The sequence below is a fragment of the Nerophis ophidion genome, linkage group LG07 (genome assembly GCF_033978795.1).
Source record: "Nerophis ophidion isolate RoL-2023_Sa linkage group LG07, RoL_Noph_v1.0, whole genome shotgun sequence".
In the NCBI taxonomy this organism is placed as follows: Eukaryota; Metazoa; Chordata; class Actinopteri; order Syngnathiformes; family Syngnathidae; genus Nerophis; species Nerophis ophidion.
This window is the reverse complement of record NC_084617.1, coordinates 67,073,179-67,098,438: the sequence shown is the minus strand read 5'-3', so window position 1 is coordinate 67,098,438 and position 25,260 is coordinate 67,073,179. Positions and strand designations below refer to the sequence as shown.

Below are 25,260 nucleotides of genomic sequence, written 5' to 3'. Positions count from 1 at the left end.
AAACTCATCAAACTTGACACACACATCAGGTCTGGCAAAAATTGTGATCTGATGAAAAAATCATGGGTATATAAACAAAAATACTTTTGACATTTAGGGCAGACAACGGCTATGTGATGTATGTGAATATGATTTAGTGGATGGAAATGTCTGATGCTGGATGTCAATAAAAATAAAATGAAAAAAAAAAAAACGGTGACAGGTTACAAAACCTCCTTTTGGTTGCTGACGTAAACGCATGGATAGCCAAAAAACATATTTTGAAAAATGTATTCTTTAACAAAAACAACTCATCGATTTTTGAAAATTATGAATCCATTTAGAATCGGAATAGCAAGAATCACTTTTTTTTTTTTTTGCGCAGCCCTAGTTTCTACCTTGGAGAGAGGACTTTACAGGAATGAATCTTCTTCCGGCAGCTTCCCCATATTGTCATGCATGATGAACGCCTTCTGTTTAGATATCATTTTAAAGACCCTTGGCCTGTTTTAGACTCGTTCTGCTTCGCAATGGTGCAGACTAGCAGTGACACGCTCAAACTGCTTTGCCAAGTTGAGGATTTCTTTCTTGAATTCAAAGAAAAAAATTCACTACTTCTTCTCAACACTGTCCTTCACGCTCACTTTCTTCCTTCTCTTGCTTGGAAAACAAAGTCATGTCCATCTCTAGCTATAAAGTAATTAAAAAAACATATATATGTATATATATATGTGTGTGTGTATATATATATATATATATATAGATGTATACACATACATATATATATATATACATACATGCATATGCATGTATATATACACATACATATATATATATATATATACACATACATATATACATACATATGCATATATATATACACACACACGTATACACACACATCTATATCTCTCTCTCTCTCTCTCTCTCTCTATATATATATATATATATATATATATTTTTTTTTTAGTAAACCCACATTTGATTCCTGCAACATTCATAATCCAACCATTTATTTTCTACCTTTTGGGGTTGTGGGGGCTGCAGGAGCCTATCTCAGCTACAATCGGGCGGAAGGCGGCGTACACCTTGGACAAGTCTCCACCTCCTCGCAGGGCCAACACAGACAGACAGACAACATTCACACTCACATTCGCACACTCGGGGGCCAATTCATAATAAATGACATAATCGTTCAATAATGACATTTTTCATTAAATGCAGCTGTTTGTAAAAAGGTTTAGGGGGGGGAACCCAGTCAAAGCATATTTGCGTCCATTTCACACCAACACAGGTGGTTGCCATGGTAACCTTTCAGCCTATACAAAAGCGGCAGAAAACAACTCTTCAGTACCGTCCACCCGAGGGGGGACCCCAATCCGATAAGTGCGATCTGGAGGTGGCGGACCATTATCAGTATTACGATCATGAAGCTCCGTCATACCTGGATCACCCCCGCTCCTCCCCTGGACTGATCACTTCCTTTCTGCGTCTGCTGCCTGCGTGTTTCTAAGGCAACGTGTTGTCATGTCAACCGGCATAATGAGAACATCAGTACTGTTTCCAGGAGCTGTCAATCACTGCCTTGTTTGCAGCTTCCTGTAAATGCATCATCTGTGACAGACTACACGCACACACACACACGCACACACACACACACACACACACACACACACACACACACACACACACACACACTGAAAAAAGGGGCAGAAGAACTCAACATTTTGAGTAACAGTCAGTCCCATGCTGGCTTCAGCAATACTTTTCCTTGTTGATGTCTCAAGAAGGGTACACACACACACACACACACACACACACACACACACACACACACACACACACACACACACACACACACACACACACACACACACACACACACACACACAGAGGTTATCATTTGGAATAGGGACCAAGTTTTTGATCATCACTCGTGGGGACCACCCATTCTATAGGTTGTGGAGGCATAAAAAAAAAGGTAAAAAGGCCACTACCCAGTTAGCTCATACACGTCTTTAAATCTCTGGATTGATGAAGTAATGTGCTGATCAGTCCTACTGGGGACCCTGGGGAAAAATAATTAATATGCTTCATAGGGATCAAATTTTAATAATTTTGCATAATTCACACAGAGTTGTACTTTGTATGTGTTAGGGTTAAACCTAACCCTGCATGTTTTATGGGCCAAAGCTTAAAGGCCTACTGAAACCCACTACTACCGACCACGCAGTAGTCGGTAGTGATGAAATACTAACATTGCAACACATGCCAATACGGCCTTTTTAGTTTACTAAAATGCAATTTTAAATTTCCCGGGAGTTTCTTGTTGAAAACGTCGCGGAATGATGACGTGTACGCGTGGCGTCACGGACTGTTAGGAAATATTAGCGCTGCGCACACACACAGCTAAACAGTCATCTGCTTTAACGGCATAATTACACAGTATTTTGGACATCTGTGTTGCTGAATCCTTTGCAATTTGTTCAATTAATAATGGAGAAGTCAAAGGAGAAAGATGGAGTTGGGAAGCTTTAGCCTTTAGCCACACAAACGCACGATAATTCCTTGTTTAAAATTCCCAGAGGTGAAGCTTTCCTGTGGATCAGAGCGGTCAATCGAACATGGATCCCGACCAAATGTCAAACAGCAGTTTTCGGTGAGAAAAGTGTAGTAAAAAGTCGCCACTTACCAGAGATCAGCTGAGCTTGTGCCGTCCACACAGCTGCCGTCGACTTCCCTCAGACATTGGCCTCAAGACACCCGTGGACACACCCTTCCAACTATCAGGTACTATTAAACTCACTAAAACACTAGCAACACAATAGAAAGATAAGGGATTTCCCAGAATTATCCTAGTAAATGCGTCTAAAAACATCTGAACCCGCCCTAATGCAATCGCGTCTTTTTTTTCTAGTCCTTCGCTATCAATATCCTCAAACACGAATCTTTCATCCTCGCTCAAATTAATGGGGGAATTGTCGTTTTCTCGGTCCGAATAGCTCTTTTTGTTGGAGGCACCCATTAAAAACAATGTGAGGACGTGAGGAGCCCTCAAAAGCTGACGTCATCATCTGTTACTTCCGGTAAAGGCAGGGCTTTTCTCTTAGCGACCAAAAGTTGTGAACTTTATCGCCGATGTTCTCTACTAAATAATTTCAGCAAAAATATGGCAATATCGTGAAATGATCAAGTATGACACATAGAATGGACCTGCTCTCCCCGTTTAAATAAGAAAATCTCATTTCAGTAGGCCTTTAAAAATCACTTAGGCATCTTCAGAATGGATCTGACTATCATTTAAAAAGGTTTCCCTTTAGGAGACCTGTTCTTTGTCCCCATACCGTCAGAGGTCTCCTCAAGGTGACTGTTTAAACGGAGCGATGTCCCCATTAAGTAAGCATTGCCAGAAAACACACACACGCACCAAACACACATGAAACATCCACAAGCAAAAAAAAACAAAAAACTATCACAACCACTTTGACTTCCTGGCTGTGATCAGTGTTTGCTCGTGTAAAGACTTTCATATAAGGGTAATGGCAGGAAGAAGTTTACGCAAGTTTCCATACTTTACCGTTTATATATTGTTAAATCAACCACATATAGGTTTATTGATGAAAATATATTTTTTTACATTTTTGTTTTCTAAAACCTTTATGTCTATCTGTGCTGGCCCTGCGATGAGGTGGCGACTTGTCCAGGGTGTACCCCGCCTTCCGCCCGATTGTAGCTGAGATAGGCACCAGCGCCCCCCGCGACCCCAAAAGGGAATAAGCGGTAGGAAATGGATGGATAGATGTATTCTGAGTCTAATCAAAATTATTGGCAAAATCACAAAATGAATTCAATGCCATTGGAAATCGATATAATTGGTATCGCCAATACTGGCCCCGAATTTACTTGGTCCTAAGCCAGGGGTGTCCAAAGTGCGGCTTGGGGGCCATTTGGCCCGCCACACATTCTGGAAATGCTATTGCAAATAAAAAAAAACAAAAGTGGAATGAGGTGTAATCTAACGAGAAAAAGTTGCAATGTTGACACAAAGCTGCCATGCAGGCTGCTTTTTTTCTTTTGTCTATTTTTATTATTTTGTCGTTGCTTGAAAAAACCCATAAAAAAACAATTTTATAATGAATTATTCACCTATTCAAAGCTCCAATTATTTCAAATATTTCACTTTAAAATGTTTTCTGTGGAAAATATTGCATATATTGTGTGGTTACCATACAAAAACATCGTTTTCTTTGACAAAAGAGCAGAAAACAAACAAAATTATAGTTCAAACGTAAAATCGACAGATATATCTGAAGTTGATCTCGTCACTTAAGTGTTGAAAATAAAATTTTTTTTTATCACTTTATGAGTGGGGCACCTTTTGGATCCCAAATATATTTAATGGGATTTTTTTTATCTTTTCACCGTAATACCTCAATAATAATAATACATTAAAATAAGTGGTGTCCTGCGTTATTGATCTTTTCAAGGCTCTAATTCACATCAAAGATTGCTTTCTGAATGCTTTGGGCAGTGGGGGAAATACTGCTTATCTCAGTTTTATTATAAAAATCAATCAATCAATGTTTATTTTTATAGCCCTAAATAACTAGTGTCTCAAAGGGCTGCACAAGCCACAACGACATCCTCAACTCAGATAAAAAACAAAGTTGTTTTTGACAGAAAAGGCATAAAACATTTTTTTGTTTTGTTTTGTTTAACTTTATATCAACCTGAAGTTGATACACTGTAGAGATTTACTATAAGCGTTAAATAAAAAAAGATAAGAATTTGACTTGTTTTTAACATTTTAATGACTTAGACCCTTTATGGTCCCCGGGATCCCTAAAGGTAAAACAAACAAAATCCATATATTTTGTTATGGTTTGAAAAAATGTAAAATAGCAAAACGGCCCCTGCATGCTTTAATTTTTCCGTGTGCGGCGCTCAGTGGAAAAAGTTTGGAAACCCTTGTCCTAAGCAATAGTAACATTTGTACAGTAATTTCAACCATCTCTAAACTATTGCAGCGCGGGTGTGTTGCAGCTGTGTTACCCAGCATGCCTTCAGGCACCTTATGAATAATTACGTCACTAACAGTAGCCGTGACTGCAGTTTTGTATAATACTGGTCCAGTCTGTTTATATCTTCTTTAACCATTTCCTGTTCAACTCAAGATGTACACTGACAACTTTAAAGGGAACCCACAGTTCATTGCCATTGTTTTGTCACCCAATAGTGGCTGCTACATGTTACTCTGTAAGCGTTTTAAAACAATTGTTCCCATCAATCCGTTACAGGGTCAAACAGTTCCCCATCATAAACAATGTTTTTGGGATATTTCTCTGCCAGCAGGTTTGACCATCTGCTTATATTTGGGCATCCTCTTCCGGCTCACCTCCTATTTCTCAGTCAGTGGGAAGTGTGACCCGAATGTGTGTGTGAAGCAGATGGAAAATTTCAATGAGCTGGAAAATCCACATCACCAGAAGGCTTTCCTGGCAGTGCAGAGGTTGGTACAACAGCGCACCCGTGTGGACGCGTCTTTCATATTCCTGCTGGATGAGGAGAATGTTGGAATTAACTTTGCTGCACGTCAAATTTGTTGTTTATCAAAAAAAAAAAAAAGAAAGAAAAAATTGGATTAGTTTTCTTAGTATATTTGTTTGGGTTGGTTGTGAAATTAGTCACTTACTACCGTATTTTTCGGAGTATAAGTCGCACCTGCCGAAAATGCATAATAAAGAAGGGAAAAAACATATATAGGTCGCACTTGAGTATTAGTCGCATTTTTTTGGGAAATGTATTTGATAAAATCCAACACCAAGAATAGACATTTGAAAGGCAATTTGAAATAAATAAAGAATAGTGAACAACAGGCTGAATAAGTGTACGTTATACGACGCATAAACTGAGAAGGTGCCTGGTATGTTAACCTAACATATTATGGTAAGAGTCATTCAAATAACTATAACACATAGAACATGCTATACGTTTGCCAAACAATCTGTAACTAATAATCGATAAATCCCATGAAATCTTATACGTCTAGTCCAGGAGTCATCAACCTTTTTGAAACCAAGAGCTACTTCTTGGGTACTGATTAATGCGAAGGACTACCCGTTTGATACTCACTTAAATAAATTGCCAGAAATAGCCAATTTGCTCAATTTACCTTAAACTCTATGTTATTATTAATTATTCATGATATTTATCTTTGTGGAAACACTGATCATCTTAATGATTTCGCACAAAAAAATATATATTTTTGATGACATGTTTTAAATCCATCCATCTATTTTCTACCACTTATTCCCTTTTGGGGTTGCGGGGGGCGCTGGCGCCTATCTCAGCTACAATCGGGCAGAAGCCCCAAAAGCGAATAAGCGGGAGAAAAAGGATGGATGTTTTAAATAGGTAAAAATCAAATCTGCACTTTGTTAGAATATATAACAAATTGGACCAAGCTATATTTCTAACAAAGACAAATCATTATGTTTTCTAGATTTTCCAGAACAAAAATGTCAAAAGAAATTCAAAAGACTTTGAAATAAGATTTAGATTTGATTATACAGATTTTCTAGATTTGCCAGAATGTTTTTGAATTTTAATCATAATAAGTTTGAAGAAATATTTCACAAATATTATTCGTCGAAAAAACACAATCTAAAATGAAGAATTAAATAAAAATATATTTATTATTCTTTACAATAAAAAAAAAAAAATTACTTGAACATTGATTTTAATTGTCAGGAAAGAAGAAGAAGGAATTTAAAAGGTAAAAAAAAAAAATAAATATATATATATATATATATGTATATGTGTTTAAAAATCCTAAAATCATTTTTAAGGTTGTATTTTTTCTCTAAAATTGTCTTTCGGAAAGTTAAAAGAAGCAAAGTAAAAAAATTAATGAATTTATTTAAACAAGTGAAGACAAAGTCTTTAAAATATTTTCTTGGATTTTCAAATTCTATTTGAGTTTTGTCTCTCTTAGAATTAAAAATGTCGAGCAAAGCGAGACCAGCTCGCTAGTAAATAAGTACATTTTAAAAAATAGAGACAGCTCACTGGTAAGTGCTGCTATTTGAGTTATTTTTAGAACAGGCCAGCGGGCCACTCATCTGGTCCTTACAGGCCACCTGGTGCCCGCGGGCACCGCGTTGGTGACCTCTGGTCTAGTCTCTTACATGAATGAGCTAAATAATATTTGATATTTCACGGTAATGTGTTAATAATTTCACACATAAGTCGCTCCTGAGTATAATTCGCACCCCTGGCCAAACTATGAAAAAAATTGCGACTTATAGTACGAAAAATACGGTAATTAGTTTCACTTTTAAATTGTAGGAGTACAAGAGCGAAAAAAGCTATTAGCAACACTAACATTTACAAGATTGAAAAAAGGAAAATAATCACACGGCTCCCCTTTAATAAAATTCAGTAACCTGTCATTTCCCACCAAACAACGCTAATTAAGACATTGCTGTGGTTGTCACGGCGTGTGTAAAAACTCCATAAGACTTCCTGGCACTCACAAGGGATTTAATGGAAAACCCAAAAAAATATGTTTGTGTATAAAAACCAATCACTTTATTACAATTAGGCTGAAAAAAACCCCCAATGAAAACACGACTACTTTACAAGTACAAATGGTCTTTTTCACTTATATTTACATTTTTTTTCTTTGACATTAATTAAAAAAAACAAAAAACAAAATACGGACATGTTTACAGTGTATTTTCTGGAATAAAAAACAAATGACTAAAGTAACTATATTAACGTGCACTATTCTCCATTCATGATCTCAAGACAACAAAGGAATTTGACATGCGACTATTTAGGAATACAGCTGGAAATCGACACACTTCAGATTTGCGCTATGTTCTCTCGCGTCATGTTGGGGACTCGCCGAGGGGTCGTGCTTAGTTTTTTAACATTGAACATTTCAACAATTGAAGAGCAAAATTAGAATCTCACCAGGGTGGACTTCCTGTCGGCATGACGTTAAAGCATCAGGATGCGTCTGATGAACGCCATCATGTTGAGTGTGGGATTAGAGGGAGGAAGAGAGGCCTTCGATAGATTCTGTATTGATGGTTGTTGACGTTGGGATCCAAAACAGTACAGTACGCTACAATCATAATTTACAATATTAATAATCGTGTGTATGTGAGCGTACTGCAGGAAAATACTTATTTAGCTCGCTTTAGTGTGTTCCTTCTAACTGCTCCCCCCACTGGGTTTGGTGGGGTTTTTTGTTCTTATGCCGCCCTGGCGAGCTTGGCTCTTGTTGGCCAGCTGCTGCTGAACGGGCTGCGGCGCCGAGGAATCTGGGGCCGCCGAAGATGGAAGTTTCTGGGCTGGGCTGTGGGTTGGTGGAGTCTGAATCTGCGGAGAGGAGGCTGCAGTCACCACCTGCTGCTGGATGATCTTCTGCTGGACAACCTGAACCGTCGTGGTGCCGGCGGGAATCATCTGCACCTGAGCAGGAGCCGACGTGGCCGCCTGGGTCAGGGTCACCGTCTGAGGTTGTGATTGGATCTGATGGAGGGGAGGGGGGAAGAGACGAACATGTTTATTGTGATTCTTTCTACTGCATTGTTGTGTGATGATACATTCATTCATGGATTCAGTCGAAGGCAGGCCACGCCTTCCAGAGACTTAATTGAAGACCCTACCTGTTGCGGAGAAGACACAATTTGCTGAATGTTAGTCACAGTGGGCTGCTGCTGCACTATTTGGGGGACTTTTGCCACCTGACAAGAATAATAAATACTTAAAAAATGCCACAAGGTATTCCAAACAGTTTGTTCAAACAAACCACCTGAATTTGCTGAGCTCCTGTGGGTTTCTGAGTCTGGGCGATGGACGTGGTGAAGAACTGGGTCTTGATCCCTGGCTGAAGTTGGGTTGTGGTGGCGTAGGTCACCTTCTGTTGCTGCTGACTGGGCTGGGCTGCCTGCACTGTCACTTGCTGGGTGCCCATCTGAAGACATTGGAAAAAGAAACCGAATGAACATATTCACACCAATGTTAGACAACATTCATTTTCAAGACCCCTTTTTAGGTAAGATACAAATATTTTTTCTGCCTTCCATTCAATACCAGTGAAATAACGAGTAGATTACAATACAAAGGATATCCTATTGCGTAACTGAGCGACAGTAGTTGGATGAATGTGCTTCATTGATCACTCGTAAAATTAGCATTAGAACTTTCCTGTTGTTTGCAAGCTCGCCAAACCTGTGAGGATTTTTTTTTGTAACAGGTTTGTGTTGCAAGTGTATTTCTCCAAGTCACAATGGGTGTGTGTGTTTTACATAAAAAACTGATTTAAAGTTGCGCCGTTTGGCGAGCGGTATTATTTACGAGCCTCCACTTCGAATGAATCTTCTCCTCGTCAGCCATGTTGTAGTTTTTACCACTTCCATATGGAGTACACTGACAAATATACATTTGAAAACATTTTTTTTTTTTTTTATAATACTTTGTATCAGAAATAGCAACATTGGAGAATGCATGTGCATGTACAGTCTGACCCACAACTAGAGGATAGCGAAAAAATAATAAACTTATTGACTACAGCTATGAACCGGCACAAAAAGTTATTTGGGTAAAACTTTACCATATATGGAGATATTTACACACATTACACTTGGGGAAAAAATCACTAGTTGTTAGGGCTGGGCGATATTGGCTTTTATTAATATCTCGATGTTTATGCCATATCGCTATATACATCTCGATATTTTGCTTTAGCCTTGCATGAACACCTGATGCATATAATCACAGCAGTATGATGATTCTATGTGTATACATTAAAACATTCTTCCTCATACTGCATTATTATATCCTCATTTTAAACTTTCATGCAGAGAGGGAAATCAAAAACAATTTCAAGCACTCTTCATTCTCTCGCGGGTGACTTTTTAAATGAGACAACAAATTAGTAGTGCTGCTACCTTTTGTATTAACACTTCTGCTGCACACTTTGCATATTGCTGTTGTGTGCTGAATATCTTCCCGCTTGAAGCGAAACCAACGCCAGATGATGGACCCCCTGCTGTTTTTTGGGCATTAATTGTTTTTCCTCCATTTGTGATCAGTTTCGCACCTTCTCTCTCTTGTAATGTCACTCGCACCGCTCCGCTTGCACAACCTGCCTCAGCTAACGTTAGCCATGCAGCTACCTCTCTGCTCGGCGAGGGCGTATGACGCTACACGCGCGACAGTATGTGACATATGTAAGAAGGTGAGCTTGTTTTACGTCTATGTGAGAAGGAGAGACGAGAAGGAGTGAGAAATGCCTGCAGCTAAAAGCAACTGCGTGAGAACGTATACTCGAATATTACGATATAGTAATTTTCTATATCGCACGGAGGCAAACCCGCGATATAATAGTTGTACACATTTCATTTCTTTGGAGGAAGTATAAAGGAAGGCAAGATTGTCTAAAAAAATATGTCTGCCATGCCTCCATGGTTTGATTTCCAATTTTTTGTACCAATAAGTAAAAAAAGGGGTTTTGCATAATAAGTACCCTTTAATATGCTTGCTAGATTGCAGTTAATATCTCGTTACTTTCTGTTGTAACATATTCAACCTACACTTCTGTTAAAATGCACTAAGTAATTATTCTTCTGTTTGAATACTTTATATTGGTTTTGGGCTATACAATACATCTGGGAAGTATTTACAGCATTTCACTGCTCCCCCATTTTTGTAATGTTACAGCCTTGTTACAAAATGGAATAAATACATTTTTGTTCTTGATATTCTACCGACAATACCCCTTAATGACTATGTGAAACATTTTTATTTTAAATTGATTAAAACTAAAAAAATCACATGTACATAAGTAGTCATAGCATTTGCTCAATACTTTGTTGATGCACCTTTGGCAGCAATTACATTCATCTTAGTCTAGTCAGAGAGGTGACCAAGAGTCCAAAGGTCACTCTGTCATAGCTACAACATTCCTCTGTGGAGAGAGGAGAACCTCCCAGAAGGACAACACTCTCTGAAGCAATCCACTAATCAAGCCTGTATGGTATGGTGGTCAGACGGAAGCTATTTCTAAATACAATTTTGCCAAAACACACCAGAAAGATTCTCCGATCATGAGAAACTAAATTCTCTGGTTGAACTCTTTGGCGTGAAGGCCAGGTATAATGTTCGGAGGAAACCATGTATCAACAGGCCACTACCATCCCTACAGTGAACTATGGTGGTGGCTGCATCATGCTGCAGGAATGTTTTTAAACAGCAGGAATTGGAAGAGTAGTCAGGATAGAGGGAAAGATGAATGCAGGAATGTACAGTGATTCCTAGAGCCCAAAAAAGTCTGCAAGCTTTAGAGCGTTTACTTTTCGGGCTCCAGTACTCTGGAACGCCCTACCGGTAACAGTTAAAGTTAAAGTGCAAATGATTGTCCCACACATATTTGTTGCGGTGAATGATCCTCTGCATTTGACCCATCCCTACAGAGGAGCAGTATGCAGCAGCGGTAGCCACGCCCAGGAATAATTTGATGATTTAACCCCCAAAATCAACCCTTGATGCTGAGTGCCAAGCAGCGAGGTAATGGGTCCCATTTTTATAGTCTTTGGTATGACTAGGCCGGGGTTTGAACTCACAACCTACTGATCTCAGGGGAGACACTAACCACAAGGCCACTGAGCAGGTTCGAGATTCTACCTCAGTAGAAGCATTTAAATCCCATCTTATACTCTAGTCTTTAAATAGTCCCCTTTTTGGACCAGTTGATCTGCTGTCTCTCTTTTCTGCTCTGCCTCCCACTCCTGTGTGGAGAGGTTATCAGGTGACCACGAATTAGCCTCCACGGAGGACACGCTAGCTGTGCCAAGTCGGGACTCAGGATTTTCCATTCCTTATGCGTCAGTCGGTGACGTCTCTGTGCCCTGACGTGTCTCCATGCAAGAGGCCTGCTGGCCCCACTATTGATTGGACTCTCACATTATTAAACGTATCCACTCGGTATCCATTGCACCGGTCACCCAAGGGGCATCTCTACATCTGCAGTCCCTTACAAGGTTTCTCGTTGTTCCCATTGGGTTGAGTTTTTCTTGCCCTTATGTGGGACCTGAGCCGAGAATGTCGTTGTGACCTGTGCAGCCCTTTGAGGCATTTGTGATTAAGGGCTATATAAGTAAACTTTGATTGATTGATGCAGCAGTATTTCTGGATGAAAACCAACATTTCCCATCCAACATGATGGAGCCTGAGAGGTTTGATTTGATTTTTATTAAGGATCCCCATTAGCTGGTTGCCACAACAACCCACTAGTCTTCCTGGGGTCCATAAACTCAATACAATTACAAGTAAAAGCATTTAATTATAACTACACAATACAGAAAAAAATAAAAGCATCAATAAGAAAGCAAGCAAATAATTTACAGTCACAGAATAATAATTACCATTTAAATATAACTACTAGGTGCTGCAAAAAGGAATGGGTGAAACTGCGCAGAGACAGGTGTACCAAGTTTGTGGCATCATATTCAAAAAGCTGTAATTGCTGCAAATTATTGAGCACATGCTGTGAATACTTATGTATTTGTGATTTTTTTATCTAGTTTTAGTACATTTGTAGAATTAAAAATTTGAAAAATATTCACATTACTATTATGGGGGTCTGTAGAATTTTGAGGACAAAAATAAATGTATACCATTTTGGAAAAAGGCTGTAACATAACGAAATGTGGAAAAAGTAAAGTCCTGTGAATACTTTCCGGATGCACTTTACTACAATTTTGGGTATAAGAGCAGTATTAGTCATACCAATGCTTATATTTAAAATTGTTCAGGATTATTAAATAACATTTTTTATCCCAATTATAATCTGACAATTACACAGGTTGTCGGAGTAACAATATTACTTAATAATTAAATTAATGTTTTAATCTTTTTTATTAAATACGAATATTTTTTTCAGGCAAATCATATTGTTTATGTAAATGCCCATTTCAGCTGTACAGATATATCTACTTTACAAAAGAGAAGTGTGGGATACTTCTCTTGTTTCTTTATTTGTATTTGACTTTATTAAATGGACTTATATTATTATTTGGCGCAGAGGGGATAGAAAGAGAAAAAAAAAGGAAGACTGAGGGGGAAATTGTGGGGACAAGACAGAGAGAAAACAACAACAAACAACAATAACAACCACAACCACAACAGAACAGCATCAGCAAATACAATATGTACAAATATGACATGAAAAGTGATAGCAAAGAAGCAGTTTGTGAAGTAAATAACACAGAAATGACAATGAACATTAAAATAGGAATATTTATGATAAAGTCTATAGTGCAAAATAACTAGAAACAACTAATAACTTGTTGCTCTTTTTTCCTGAATTTGCAAACAATAACAAAATTAATTAAAAAATATTTAGCGGTAACGAAAAACATAGATCTAATCATTGTTTGTGTCGACAATATATTTATAACACATAATTTTTACCACATATTTATATGCATCTGTGCATCCGTTTACATTTCAGAGCTCTAGTTTATCAGATTAGCTATGCTTTTTTTGCATCCTCCAACGATGTGTAAGTAGCATGCTTAGCTATTCCTTGTCCTTCGATCCTCCAGTGACAACGATACTTGTAAGAAACAGTTTTTTCTTGCCATGAAAGCAAGGACACGTTTTTTTAGAAGCTGCAATATGGAGTAATATAAGCCGCTAGCTCACTAGTGGTGACAATACATTAAGTTGTGGACACGTTTGTTCGTTTGTCTCTGTCAAATTTGCATGACACATGTGTCATCAACATGCATTATCACAATATAACGGTAGTGTTAAAAGCTTAATCGTTCACCAAATGTGTATCGTTTATATGATCTACATCGCGCAACCCTAGTGAGAAGTCGTTTGGTGCCACCTGCATGTGTAACTTCCAGCTCTGATATAAGAGTGAAAAAAAAAACGTTCTATCTAGGTCAATACATTATTCATAAAAAATAATGATTTTCTACCTTTACCTTCTGCTGCACTGTGGCCTGTCCTTGTTGCGATTGTCCTGCCTTCTGTTGGGCTGCAGCTGCCGCCTGAACGGCCGCCTGCTGCTGCTTCTTCATCTGAAGCAGCTGCTGCACTTGCATTTGGGGGAAGGACGGGGTCAGCACAGGACCACCTGAAAAGAGAAGACAAAATGATGATTTGGAAATGATGGGACATATGGCGACAGCATGTAATGCAAGCATGTAAGATGATGAGAGTTACAAAAATTTTGAAAGAGGTTTTAGTAACACACCCGTTTTCTGGGCCTGGCCAATAGCCACACTAATGCCAGCTACAGTGACGGGCAGTGTGGTGACACCAGAGACCACAGGAGGCTTGCTGAGGGTCACCTGGGCCGTCTGACCTGCCTGTGCCTGAATCTGGCCTTGGGTGGGTACTCGGGTCTGCAACAATGAATTAAATATACCAATTTAGTCACATGATCATACAAAGAGGACAACGCTTTGCAAGAAAAGTTGGAATGTACTGAAAGTTTACAGAAGCAAAAATGTATAGAATTAAAAAGTCTACATTTGAGTCATACCAGTCTGGCCACTGTTGTACCCGTCAAGACAGTTCCAGGTCTCGGCGCTGCCACGGCTGCTAGCTGAGGATTAGCTTGGACCGCTTGTGACGGCTGCACTTGGACTGCCTGCTGGGCTCCTGCAGCCTGTTGGCCCTGAGCAGCAGCCACAGCTGCAGCTACCTGCTGCTGTTGCTGCAATTTATGTTTGTGCATCTTTAACAACTCCTGCGAACACAAATCACCCTGATTATCAGACATGCTTTTTATGCAAAATAGAACGATACATCGTTTTACAAGAACCTCACCTAACACATTTTTTGAGATGCGAGCCGTCTCTCGGCTAATTTCTTACTTTAAGTTGTAAGCAGAAATTGGAGTTATGAGCAAGCTTCAGATACCTTCCCACCACTAGTTGGTGCATGGCAAATGTGAACGCTGTAATATCCAACCCACTACCAGTGTAGGATATTTATTTAGTTAACAGCTAGCAAGATATAACTTATTTTTTCCAACAACAGAAGTAAATAAAGGGAGCGTCAAAAACAGTGCTGTGAAAAACGGGATGATAAAGAAATAAATCATAAATTTGATCAAGGTGTGTGTGTAACAGACTTGGCAAAGCAGTGTAGTATTCCTACAATCTGCATCGTACTGAAGCAGTAGGAGCTGATAACGCCAGTCAAGGACAGTTAATCAGAGGACATGTATTCATGCAAATATGGAGAAGCAGCTGGCAACTTGTTTTACCATGTAATAATTACGTACAGCATTGACAGTATCTACTAGCTTCTCAGTCAAACACACCAACCGTTTCTCCATATTTTCATGATTTGTCACCCCTGTTTAGAAATTATTTAAAAATCCTTGGTTGGCATTATAGCCTCTATTGACTCATTTTGCTTCAGTAAGATGCACTCGCAAGGCTACATTCAAAGTGCTTTGCCAAATCTGCTACATGTAATACCTTGTCATGTTTTTTGATGATTTCTTTAATTCAATGAATATAATCCATTACTTCTTCTTTACAGCAATGTCTTTCACACTCACTCTTTGTTCCCATGGTTGGAAAAACAGTTATGTCTTGCTAGCTATGAGTTAATGCTAAGGAGTGTGACACTGGATGTTTTGGATGGATCTTACAGGGATCACTGTGAAATTCACTACACCAACTAGTGTAGTAAAAGGCTTGTCATCCAAATTGTTGCTCAAAGCCTAAATAAGCTGAGAGACAACTTGTGTCCCAAAAACGTAAGCTTGTGAGCCGAGGTACAACTACCTATATTTTGTAGTTGTTTTGGTACATTACTTTGTATTGTTTTTGATACAATATTTATTATCTACAAGTGTTTTTTTTTCTTATTAAAAGCATGTTACATGTTAAAATTGTGGTGTTTGGGGCACCCAGCATTGAAGAATGGAATTTCAACCAATTTCATTGGGAAAAATTGATTTGGCATACAAGTATTTTGAGTAAAGAGTGCCATCACATGGGTCAAGGCACCCATTAACATGTTACTTTATCAAAACCATCTCCATTTATCGGCTTACCCCATTAGCTTCTGTGTTAGGATGTTAGTTTTTACCTGGGGTTTGCTTACAGCTTTGATCTGAGGAGAAGCCGCCTGCTGCTGTTGTAGTTGCTGTTGCCGAAGCATCTGCAGGTGGGCCGGGGTGAGCGTTTTTCCTTGTGCCAGCTGCATTCCTGTAGCTTGACAGAGGGTAGCACATTCAGACAACAGAATACTTACAGGATCAAACCAATGCCAATATTCACTTTATTACCTGATGTTACTTGAGTGACAAGTGGTCGAGTCTGAGCTTGGACTGGGCTCAGAGTGGTTGAAACGACTGCCGATGCGGTTACTGGGGTAACCGATCGTACGCCCTGCCCTGTAGCTATGGCAACCACTTCGGCAGGGGTAGCAGAAGCCGTAACGGCTCTTTGTTGTGCATGGACCACCTGTGCTCCAGCAGCAGGACCAGCGGGCTGATGGAACAACAGACATTGCTAGTTAAAATCCCTCTAGTCCACAGGTTGTCTGCACGCTGTTTAAAAGGTGATTACGCGCGTCACAATTTCTCTTAGCCAGTGGGAGGATGAGCTAAGGGACATATGAACATGACTTACAGGCAGGGAGCCTGGTATGACTGGAGATGCCAGACGTTTGTTGGCCTGAAAGGGGCTTGGAGGCACTCCAGCCACTGTGTTCACAATCACATTCCCCCCGACAGCGGCTGTTAGACCACACCGAGGGAAATAAATCAATTGCAGGAAAAAGCACAAATACTTTAATATAAAACACATGTGTCTACACACCAGCCTGGATGGTTGTGCCCACAGTAGCATTTTTGATGGCTCCAGCCTGAAAGACAGGAGGTGTGTGTAAAGGCAGCTGCATGTTTTGGGTGGCCAAATGCATATGGTGGTTCGGTTCTCACCAGGACAGCTGCATTAGGGACAGCAGTGGCTCCAGCCACTGCAGCAGCCTGAGGGACCTGAGCCTGGGCAGCAGCAGGGGTCTGGGACTGGTTAGACACAGTTTGGGCCTGGGGAGCACCAGCCTGCTGCTGCTGTGCCAACTGCTGAGCTTTCTGCTGCTCCGCCAAGGCCTACATGCCAATACAGACATACACAACGGCTAAAAATGAAATACGACCAAACTAACTGTACTTTACTACAGTACTAGTACAAAATGATGATTTTGTACACACCTAAAGTTTAACATCAATAAAATTAGGTTGAATAGCTGCTATGCTTTAAAGCAATGCAGGCGTGATGGACCAGTAAGATAAGGGGAAAATGTATTCATGCCCAATAGGTTTGTTGTACATGAATGGCTAGAGGAAGTACAGTAAGTACCGTATTTTTCGGACTATAAGTTGAAGTTTTTTTCATAGTTTGGCCAGGGGTGCGACTTATACTCAGGAGCAACTTATGCGTGAAACTATTTTACACATTACCGAAAAATATCAAATAAAATTATTTAGCTCATTCACGTAAGAGACTAGACGTATAAGATTTTGTGGGATTTAGCGATTAGGAGTGACAGATTGTTTGGTAAACGTATAGCATGTTCTATATGTTATAGTTGTTTGAATGACTCTTACCATAATATGTTACGTTAACATACCAGGCACCTTCTCAGTTGGTTATTTATGCCTCATATAACGTACACTTATTCAGCCTGTTGTTCACTATTCTTTATCTATTTTAAATTGCCTTTCAAATGTCTATTCCTGGTGTTGGGTTTTATCAAATAAATTTCCCCAAAAAATGCGACTTATACCCCAGTGCGACTTTTTCCCTCTTTATTATGCATTTTCGGCAGGAGCAACTTATACTCCAAAAAAATACAGTAGTATGATGAATAACTTGTATTAAAAGGTGGAAAAAAAGCAAATACATTTTGCTAACAATTGATAAGGAAATGTGTTGGATTGTCCATCATTATCATCACAATCACCTTTTTCTCTTTGGTAATCCTCTCAGCACGCTGAGAAGCTACCTGGATTGGGGGGAGGGGCTTGTCGTAGCTTATCCCACTGTGGACAACAGACACTTCTTAGATTTTTGTTCAGTGTTAGATTCTACACAAGAGGGCAAATACAACATAACATTCGGTGTACCTTTCTGCCAACACAGAGGCATGTTTGGGATTCTTCTGGAAAGGATTCATGCCGAGCCTGTAAGAAGTGCAAGTTTGAAGACATTCAAAGATACACAGAAAATTATATACAGTCATTTTTTTGTTGATAAAACCAAGTGCAGCATTTCCTTGATTTTTCAAGATCTTTCCGTGGTAAGTGAATCTCCAGGAAATAGAGACGCTATTTTTTAAATAATTATAATATGCATTTAAAGACTTTATAAGCCAATGTTGACGAATGGTGCGACCAGACCGGCTGGCTCTGTGTCGCCTTGGAAACTCAAAACGAAAGTGTTACGCTTTTCAGAACGCAGACTTTTTGACTTTCGCCAAATAGGTTATGTTTTGGTCTGGGCTAATTTTTCAGTTTGTGAGCAACATAACAACCAGTTATGGACAGATTTAATGTCCAAAAAAAACATACATTTTTTCTACAATGGGTACTATCATACTTTACTTCCCTCTTACAGCGTTCAACGCCCCCATCTTGCCATTACCGGGCTGTGCAGAGGATTCTGGGAGTGTTAGTTTATTTACAGACCTGAGCAACGCTGAAAGACCAGAAGAAAACTAAACTCACTAAGGTTTTGTTTGATAATATCACACGTCACCGTATTCTTGAAAATACTTTGAAACCGAAAACCTGCGGTATTTATAACACTGTTACATACCTGGATTTACACACCAATACAGGTACCAAAAGGTAAGGAAGGTTGTTTTTGAATCATAATAATCCCCTCTAAAACAATTTATACACTATATAAGACCTATGTAATTTTAACATTAAAACTTAAATGGACACTCAAATCTCAAAGGACTGCAGTAAGTCAACTGCAAAGAGGTGAGGAAACACTGTAGTTAATTGATCAAAATCAGTTTTACCACAATAATTACAATTCAGATTGAACTACAATTATGTTATTTGAAATAAATGATGTTTTAATGAAGTTTTACTCACAGTGGCTTGATGGGTGGGCTCCTCTTACTGGCTATAATTTTCATGAGCTCAAAACGACTGTTGTAGAGCTGAATCTGAGTGGCATTGTCGTCTTGCGTGTAGATCTGACAGGTCCTTAGAGGACGGCTATTCTTAGACTGAGTGAAGACACAGGCACGTGATATCAATAATTCAACAGTAGAAAAAAAAATAAAAACAAAACAAGAGGATATGGCACCTTGTAGATGCTCTTTGTTTTCTTCTTGGGGTTCGCTTCATACAACAACTACAAACAGTTCGAAAAATTTGTTAGGAAACGAAAAACAATTCTCATTTTGACAGAAGCAGCACTACCTTGCCCTCTTCTCTGGGAATGATGACATTCTCGTAGCGGGTACGACACTGTTTGGGAGAGCGGTAGATGCGGCTGCAGGAGTTCACCACATCACTCACCAGATCCCAATTGGGAGTGTGAGCAGGGGACACAATTGTCAAATTCAGAGGCAGCTCCAGAAGTTGTTTAACAGCCTGTAACAAACATATAATGACTCTTTTATCGTGAATAGACATAGACAATGGATAACGTGTTATGCTGAGATGTATTAATTTCTAAAAACGATGCTTTCACGGCAGATATGTTCATGGGAAAGGTTGATGGTGTCAGCACCTGAAGCAGAGCCCAGTCTTCACTGATGAGCCACTCTGGGTTGTCCTGACCGACCTCCATAGCAGGTTTCACCAGCGAAGGCAGGGGCTTGGCAAAGGGTGCCTGCTGCTTGAGGGAGAAGTTCTTTTTCTGATCCTTTCCTTCTCTGCGAACCTTCAGCATGCTGGCCTTTTCGAAAAGGGAACGTGGAGGAATAACTGTTTCCCCGTGGCCCTTTTTCTTCTTCCTAGCTGCTGCTGGACCAATATTGGAGTGAAAAGAAAGGTGCACGTGGGAGTTATTTTCAATAACTAATTTCTTGTGAACTATAAGCTGTGTCCCCTATTCACCAAAAATTGGCCAACAACAAATACTGCGGATGTGCATGTACCTCTACATTTAATCAAATTCTATGAAGACAAATGAATGGCAATTGAAGTGACAATTACCAGAGGGGTCGAGTTTGAGTCTCTTTTGCTCCTTGCGGATGTAGATAGGAGGCAGTTTGGACTCAGGAATGGGGGTTGTGTCATACATGAGGCACATTACAGAGTCTATGTAAATGTCATTGTCATCCTGTGGTGGCGTAGGTGGAGTCCAAACCTATTTTGGGAAATGTTGAATAAAAATGTGATTGTACAAGTCACAAAGATAAAATCCAAAGGAAAAATTTGATCACTAAGAAAACTGGAAAGTGTGTGTCTGTAATCTTTTAAATCAGCTCTTACCGGCATGATTTCTGTGTGTCCATCCTCAGCATCAAATACATACTCCTGTTAAAATGCAAACATATGCTCCAATCAGACAACAGTTTTAAACAAACCAGATAAACGTCCAAAACAACCACCCACCATGTTGTAAGCATCCTCTCTGGTGTAGGTGAAGAGCTCTTCATCTCCCTCCATCATCTGCCGCTCTTCTTGCTCCTCTTTCAGTTTCTGCAGCTGCTGCAGCTCCCAGCCTCTCTTAGAGCACTCCAGTTGCTCCTTAGTATAATCACAAATGAGTCAACGTAAAGTCAGAATTTAATCCCCACTGACATTACCATCACAAAAATTACTCAAATATGCAATTTCAATATTTACAGACCACATAGCTATAAATCTTAGTTTGTATTCTTCATAGTTCTTTACAGTACCTTGAGGACAGTTTCATCTTCGCTGATGTGGAGGTACTCCAGGTAGTGTAGGGCATACCTTTCAATTGGTGTGAGCTGTTTGAAGAATGCAGAAACAGAAATAAAAACATATGAACAAAAACTAACTTGTCTTTTGTTATGACTACAAGCAGAAAATTAGGTTACCTGTTCCATAATTGTATTAAGCTCCTCAATCTCAGCAGGCTCTTCTTTATTCTGGCCCTCTGACTCCAGATCAAACTTTTCAGAATGCTTGCCTGGTATCTCTTCCTGCTCCATTTTCTCATCTTCAGTTTCTGGTAAGTCATCCAAATGTATGCTATGTAGAGCTTGGATGTAGGGCCTAGCCACCTTAGGTGAAATGGTCTCAGAGGCTGAAGGCTCCTGATGAAGGACCACAAACTCCTCCACTTTCTCCCCCGAGCCAGCCTCCACCTCAAACAAATCCTGGATCGTCCTCTAGAATTAGATCAGAACACAGTCTTTTACCTTAAGTAAAAAGATGGGTATGGTTTCTTTTGACTTGGGTTGTGCGCAATGACAGCACTAAATAATGGAGGTAGGCAGGGCTGTAACTAAGATTTAACAAATACCGAAGTTAACAATCGGTTGTCCAAGAGAAGCTTTGAGAAAGGCTAAAATCATGGGTATCCCAGCACCATATAAATAATGTCCTTGGACCAATCATGTTTTAAGTGCACATCCTGCCCATTAAACACATTAAAAAATATATGGATATATTGTATCATCTTTATGCTGATGATACACAAATCTATGTCCCTCTAAAAAGGAAAAGTGACATGTTTAAAATCCCTTTTAAATAGTCAGGATGATGTAAAAGCATGGTTGGCAGTAAACTTCTTAAATTTAAATGAGAACAAGACAGAAGTAATTTTGACTCAAAAGTTAACCAGAATGCTCACCCCAATGACCTGGTCCATGCCTTATTTTAAACCCACAGTCCTAAAACTTGGTTTTAAGTTCGACAATGGTATTAAATTTGAACAGCAGATTAACTCTGTTGTACGTTCCAGTTTTTATCACACCAAGACTTTTAGCAAAAATGTTATCAGTTTAATCTTGTAACGACTTTGAGCACGTAATCATTGCTTTTATTTCATTACGTTTGGACTACTGCAATAACCTCTACGCTGGTATGAACCAAGCCTCCATCGCTCTATGGCAATTAGTCCAAAATGCTGCTGCTCGCCTTTTGACTGCCGCTAAAAAACATGAGCACATTACCCCCATTTTAGTATCCTTTCACTGGCCAGTTCATTTTAGAATGGATTTTAAAATGTTAGTTTTTTCTTTAAACTCTTAACGGATTAGCGCCACAATATATGTCAGACCTTTTAAAAATCTACACCTATGAGGTCAGCTGATCAATTTCTTCTTGTCGTCCCAAAGACACGATTAAAACCCAGGGAGGAATCGTGCATTATATGCTGTGGCTCCAAAACTATGGAATGATATCTCTCTTGCTATTTGGACGGCTCCCTCTTTATTGACTTTTAAATAACGTCTTAAAACATTTATACTCCTTGGCTGTTAAATCAGCATGAGAGTTATGTGATTTTACCCTCTTAATTTATTTGATGTATTTTTCTTAGTTAAATATTTTTTTTTAATTGTCTCTCCTTAGTTTTATACTGCTTCTAAATGTGTGTTTTGACTCCTGTGCAGCACTTTGTGAGACTATTATTGTGTTTTTGAAATGTGCTATAAAAATAAAGTAAATTGGATTGGCTCAAAGCTTATTTTGAGGTAAAACTATCATGTGTTATATTATCCAATATCTTTGACAATCTGCATGACTTTTTCTAGTAATATGATGAAGTTTAGCATATTAAACAATGTTGACATCTTCAAAACATAAATTAAAAAAACCATAACAAAATTTAGATCACGGCCGGGATTTGAACCCAAGACATTCTGCTTTGCAAAGTGAAGTGAATTATATTTAAATAGCGCTTTTCTCTAGTGATTCAAAGTGCTTTACATAGTGAAACCCAATATCCAAGTTACATTTAAACCAGTGTGGGTGGCACTGGGAGCATGTGGGTAAAGTGTCTTGCTCAAGGACACAACGGCATTGACTAGGATGGCGGAAGCGGGAATCGAACCTGCAACCCTCAAGTTGCTGGCACGGCCACTCTACCAACCGAGCTAAACCGCCAAAGCAAGTACAAATGACGCCCGCCACGGGAAGTGTATGCGGAACATTTGAGTATATATTCTAATCGGTAACAGAGCATGTTGTGGCCAGGAATATGTTTGGGGTAAATATGGGATATCAAGCACCTGTCATTCAATAATTTACATTTTAATGTGCTTCTTCACGCAAGACTGGCCGCCCCACTGATCACACAGCACGTGTTCTCAGGTGAAACCAACATCAGTTACGTCAGTATCATTTATTGTTAACGTTATGTTGACAGCAGATGTTGGATAATGTCTAAAGTAAAAGTGGACTTCATTGCGTTACGTTGTTGGAGTGACCAAAGATTGTATATTAAGAGAAGATGATCGATCCCATGGTGTTGTGCAGCGCACACAATGTCCTACAAAAAGTATATTTGCAGTCAGTTATAACATCTTCTTTTTGTCACGTAAAAAAATGACAAGGGACATGACCTCGGTGTCCTCAATGGTAGTTATGGCCATGGAGGAAGGCACTGTCATTGAATGACCAAACAAGGATGAGCTGAACTTACTTGTGTAAGGAAAGCCAGGGTGAAATCAGTGCCCTGTGCAGCCACCTCTCTGATCAAGTCCTTGGTTCCGTTCTTTAATAGCTTCTCTTCAATGGAGTTCCCACTCTCCAATCTAGGAAAACATTCACAAAAAGGCTTGGAAAATTTCCAACTACTATGCTAATAATATTATTACCTGTAAATGTGTATATCCTTAGAACGCCCAATTTTGTCACACCATTCCTGAGTGTGAGCATCTATACTGGGATTGAGGTCTGTGTCATAGAAAATGATGGCGTCTGCATCGAACACAGTTCCAACTGCAGCGCAGCAGTGGTTTGTCAAGATGCTGCAGAAAATCTGCCTGTTCCTGTTAAAGCTCTTTATAGTCTCCTGCAAAAAAATCAAGTATTGGCAGAGTGGGACAAAGAGCAACGTTATTAAAAATATATTTTAGAAGTCACAAAAACAACACTAACATGTAGTATCATAAAAAAAGAGACAAAGTTAGAGTGTGGTGTCAATGTCTTACAGTGTGAAACTATTCAGAGCACAGTAAAATATAAATATGTTCAATGTCTTGTAGAGCCAGAACACTACATTGACATTAGGAGGTCCTTGTGTTGGACAAGGAGGCTATAATGTCTCTGATTGCATATTCAACTGCACATTACAAAGTTGTTTGGTTACGGTAGGGGTGGCCTTGAAAAAAAAAAAAAACTATTGGCTCCCATTTAAACTATTTGGGTTTTGCCCTTCAAAGCCTTCCTGCATCCAGAGACTTACTCCCTGCGTTAACAAAAACAAAAATAACAATAACAAAAATGTAAAAAGAACAATAAAAATAAAAATAGTTAATCACTTTAGTATTGCTTATATACTATGTTAGATATCAATAACATTGATAGCAGAATCAATCATCCCGTCTTTGTATTGAAGACTTAGCAGCTGGTTTCTTGTGTCATCCTACAGCACTGACTACAACGGCGTACTGCGCAAAGCACTTTGGGTAAATTTTTTTACCATAAATGGAGAGATCAGCTGACGTCACAATTGGGATAAACGAGACTATTGGGGTAAATTCCAAATGGCTTGTTTGAAGGAATTATGAAGGACAGTAAGATTGCTTTATAAATATCTCCGCTAAGCCTCCATGGCTTGATTTCAAATTTGTGTTCCATAAGCAGATCCCAAATATATAAAGACGGGTACAAAAAGTAATAAAAGTTGGTTTTGCATAATTTTTAAGTAGAAATCTTTGGGCGCAGTACACACTAGGACAGTGGTTCTTAACCTTTTTCCAGTGATGAACCCCCTGTGAACATTTTTTTTTAAATTCAAGTACCCCCTAATCAGAGCAAAGCATTTTTGGTTGAAAAAAGGAGATAAAGAAGTAAAATACAGCACTATGTCATCAGTTTCTGATTTATTAAATTGTATAACAGTGCAAAATATTGCTCATTTGTAGTGGTCTTTCGTGAACTATTTGGAAAAAAAGATATAAACTTGTTGAAAAGTAAACAAGTGATTCAATTATAAAGATTGCTACACAAAAAAGTAATCAACTTAAAAGTGCCCTCTGTGGGGATTGTAATAGAGATCCATCTAGATTCATGAACTTAATTCTAAACATTTCTTCACAAAAAAGAAATCTTTAACATCA

General features: G+C 39.1%; 1 protein-coding gene across 12 annotated transcripts in view; it reads right to left on the bottom strand.

Moving 5' to 3' along the window:
* Nucleotides 1–4,772: 4,772 nt before the first annotated feature.
* The window catches only part of ep400 (E1A binding protein p400), a 44,696-nt gene continuing 24,208 nt past the window's right edge, over nucleotides 4,773–25,260 (bottom strand). The window contains exons 29-53 of one of the 12 annotated variants that reach the window (XR_009807581.1): nucleotides 23,794–23,990; nucleotides 23,619–23,730; nucleotides 21,067–21,360; nucleotides 20,902–20,976; nucleotides 20,615–20,749; nucleotides 20,492–20,536; nucleotides 20,213–20,366; nucleotides 19,785–20,020; nucleotides 19,472–19,645; nucleotides 19,356–19,403; nucleotides 19,139–19,275; nucleotides 18,161–18,217; nucleotides 17,998–18,076; nucleotides 16,973–17,143; nucleotides 16,851–16,896; nucleotides 16,662–16,768; nucleotides 16,316–16,520; nucleotides 16,117–16,241; nucleotides 14,552–14,758; nucleotides 14,261–14,411; nucleotides 13,983–14,140; nucleotides 8,804–8,965; nucleotides 8,658–8,735; nucleotides 7,957–8,520; nucleotides 4,773–5,534 (exon numbers count right to left, since the gene is read on the bottom strand). Coding sequence is in view for 10 of the 12 variants with exons in the window: in XM_061906932.1 (XP_061762916.1) it covers nucleotides 8,200–8,520; nucleotides 8,658–8,735; nucleotides 8,804–8,965; nucleotides 13,983–14,140; nucleotides 14,261–14,411; nucleotides 14,552–14,758; nucleotides 16,117–16,241; nucleotides 16,316–16,520; nucleotides 16,662–16,768; nucleotides 16,851–16,896; nucleotides 16,973–17,143; nucleotides 17,998–18,076; nucleotides 18,161–18,217; nucleotides 19,139–19,275; nucleotides 19,356–19,403; nucleotides 19,472–19,645; nucleotides 19,785–20,020; nucleotides 20,213–20,366; nucleotides 20,492–20,536; nucleotides 20,615–20,749; nucleotides 20,902–20,976; nucleotides 21,067–21,360; nucleotides 23,619–23,730; nucleotides 23,794–23,990 (3,474 nt within the window). In the remaining 2 variants the exon portion in view is untranslated. Of the gene's footprint in view, nucleotides 5,535–7,546; nucleotides 8,521–8,657; nucleotides 8,736–8,803; nucleotides 8,966–13,982; nucleotides 14,141–14,260; nucleotides 14,412–14,551; nucleotides 14,759–16,116; nucleotides 16,242–16,315; nucleotides 16,521–16,661; nucleotides 16,769–16,850; nucleotides 16,897–16,972; nucleotides 17,144–17,997; nucleotides 18,077–18,160; nucleotides 18,218–19,138; nucleotides 19,276–19,355; nucleotides 19,404–19,471; nucleotides 19,646–19,784; nucleotides 20,021–20,212; nucleotides 20,367–20,491; nucleotides 20,537–20,614; nucleotides 20,750–20,901; nucleotides 20,977–21,066; nucleotides 21,361–23,618; nucleotides 23,731–23,793; nucleotides 23,991–25,260 lie in introns of those variants that run through there. The other 11 variants (XR_009807582.1, XM_061906940.1, XM_061906932.1 and 8 more) reach the window with 11 other exon arrangements.